This window comes from Pundamilia nyererei, unplaced genomic scaffold (genome assembly GCF_000239375.1).
Source record: "Pundamilia nyererei isolate P.nyererei 1_Seehausen unplaced genomic scaffold, PunNye1.0 scaffold00201, whole genome shotgun sequence".
Lineage (NCBI taxonomy): Eukaryota > Metazoa > Chordata > Actinopteri > Cichliformes > Cichlidae > Pundamilia > Pundamilia nyererei.
The window spans coordinates 396772-398807 of NW_005187602.1; the positions used below are offsets into that span (position 1 = coordinate 396772).

The following is a 2036-nucleotide window of genomic DNA, read 5'->3' on the forward strand; positions in this document are numbered from 1 at the left end:
TTAAATAATTCTTTGAGAGAGACGCAAAAGTGGATGCTCAGAGGGCTTCATAGACAGGTTAGAGTGAATAAGTTCATACAGGACAGCAAACCTGTTTCTGAGCTGCAGATCACGTGGTCGGGGAGATGAAGAGCTTCTGTTTTTAATGCCAGACATTGCCACAAACATCGATAGAAGATGAATGCATTTTTTGACGAAGGCTACTAAGGAAACAAATAGCCTGCTGAGTGAAGCTACTTAAGTAGCAACTAGCATAGCTTTATCCACCTTATCTTCTGGTTAAAAGTCCAACTAAACTCTGATATGGGTTCCTTACTGACCTGTACCACGGCTCTTAAAAGGCTGTTTGAAGAACACCACTACACCATACACATTGACAACAGATCCAGCTTTCAAGCTGTCCAGTTTGGCATATGTGTACTTTGGAGCCTTGGCTGAAGAAAGCTGAGGAGAAGCAAAACTGTGTTAAAACACCAATATGAGCATGTTAACATTCAGCCACAGACACGCCGACAGATCATGTCAATTCTGCACTGATAAATTCTGCAACTTAATACATGTCCTGTATTTGAGGTGTTAAATGCTACTACCTACAATTATACAAAAACAAGTATCTGTTCATTTCTGACATCTTCCTTGTGCTCCTTTAATATTTTGTATTATGACTGAAGACAACTGAGCAAGTCCCAGAAGCAGTCCCTGTGAACAGCCATCGTTGAACAGAGGGGATGGCTTAAGATGCCAAAAATCCAGACTTTCTGTACAAAATCAGCTTTAGGTTTTAAGGCTTCTGAATATTGTCATTTAGACAATTAAACAATTAACTGTGTAATTTGAGGGTTTTTTTTAAGCATTTTGGCTTTAGCTAAAAATATACTTATTATTATCATCTGCTGATTTGTACATGTTTTAAGCCATTTGTGAAAACAGCAATAGCAAGCTTTAAGGATTGGAACTGACACAAGTTTAGCAATTTCAATTCCATTACAGATATCACTGATCGATTCGATTCCTTATTGATTCACTTATCGATTGTCATTGTGTTCTCATTAACTGACCAAGAATTTCAAGGAATTGGAATACTGAGAACCGGTTTTCTGCAAGACCCGGTTCACTTCCAATCCCTAGCAAGCAGTTATTCAAAGATCGATTTTTAAAGGCTTAAAGAAGCTGTTAAACAATGACAAATAGGCAGACACAAAAGTCTGGGGACATCCCAATTCACGGAAGGGTACGTTAGGACAGCCCTTAAATGACATAAAGCATTTTGACAGCTACCAGACCTCCAAGACACACTCCAGCAATCTCTATAACTAAACAGGATAGTCATTCTGACCTCAGCAGAGACTGGGGATCTCCTTTCGTTGGCTGGTGGGGATCTGGGGTTAGGAAGCACTGGACGCAACACCTAAAAGGAGACAGGAGAAAGAGGTGAGGTGAGGTGCTTTAGTGATTCCCCCCCCCCTCTACATTATAAGGCCTTTTGTCAATTTAAGACTAATAAATGTTTAAGATGATTTTGAAGACCTTGTTGGACGTCATCAAAATGGATTTTAATGAACTGTTAACATGACTTTATATGACTTCTATAAAGTTTCCTGTACATCTCCTTGGCAGACATAATGCCATGTGATTTGCAATGCAACAGCATTAAGATATACGGCAAATTTAGAGTCACCAGGTAACCTCACGTGCATATCTTTGGACTGTAGAAGGACATGCAGAACAGTAGTAGTCACATTAGTAAAGCATGTGTGATTAAATGTTACTTGTTAATAACAGCAAATGTAATGTTTTAGTTCAGGGGTTGGCAACCCTAGGCATGCGTGCCACAGTTGGCACGTGAAGGCTTAACTGATGGCACGACCATGGCTGGACTGGCCATCGAGCATACCGGGCATTTGCTGGGTGGCCCGATGATTTTTATTTTTTTTTTGTAACAGTATAAACAAAAAAAGGTGGTGGATTGGCCAGATGCTGGCCGGTGTGTTGTTTGGTGGTGGCATCGCAGACCTTCCACAGATTCAGTAAAATTA

At 40.2% G+C, this 2036-nt stretch overlaps 1 protein-coding gene across 1 annotated transcript in view; it reads right to left on the reverse strand.

The window, feature by feature from the left end:
* pot1 (protection of telomeres 1 homolog) overlaps window positions 1-2036 on the reverse strand; it is a 58561-nt gene that overhangs the window by 35743 nt on the left and 20782 nt on the right. Inside the window, exons 5-6 of the mRNA XM_005747622.2 lie at window positions 1337-1408; window positions 321-444 (exon numbers count right to left, since the gene is read on the reverse strand). Of these exons, the coding sequence (XP_005747679.2) occupies window positions 321-444; window positions 1337-1408 (196 nt within the window). The remainder of the gene's footprint in view (window positions 1-320; window positions 445-1336; window positions 1409-2036) is intronic.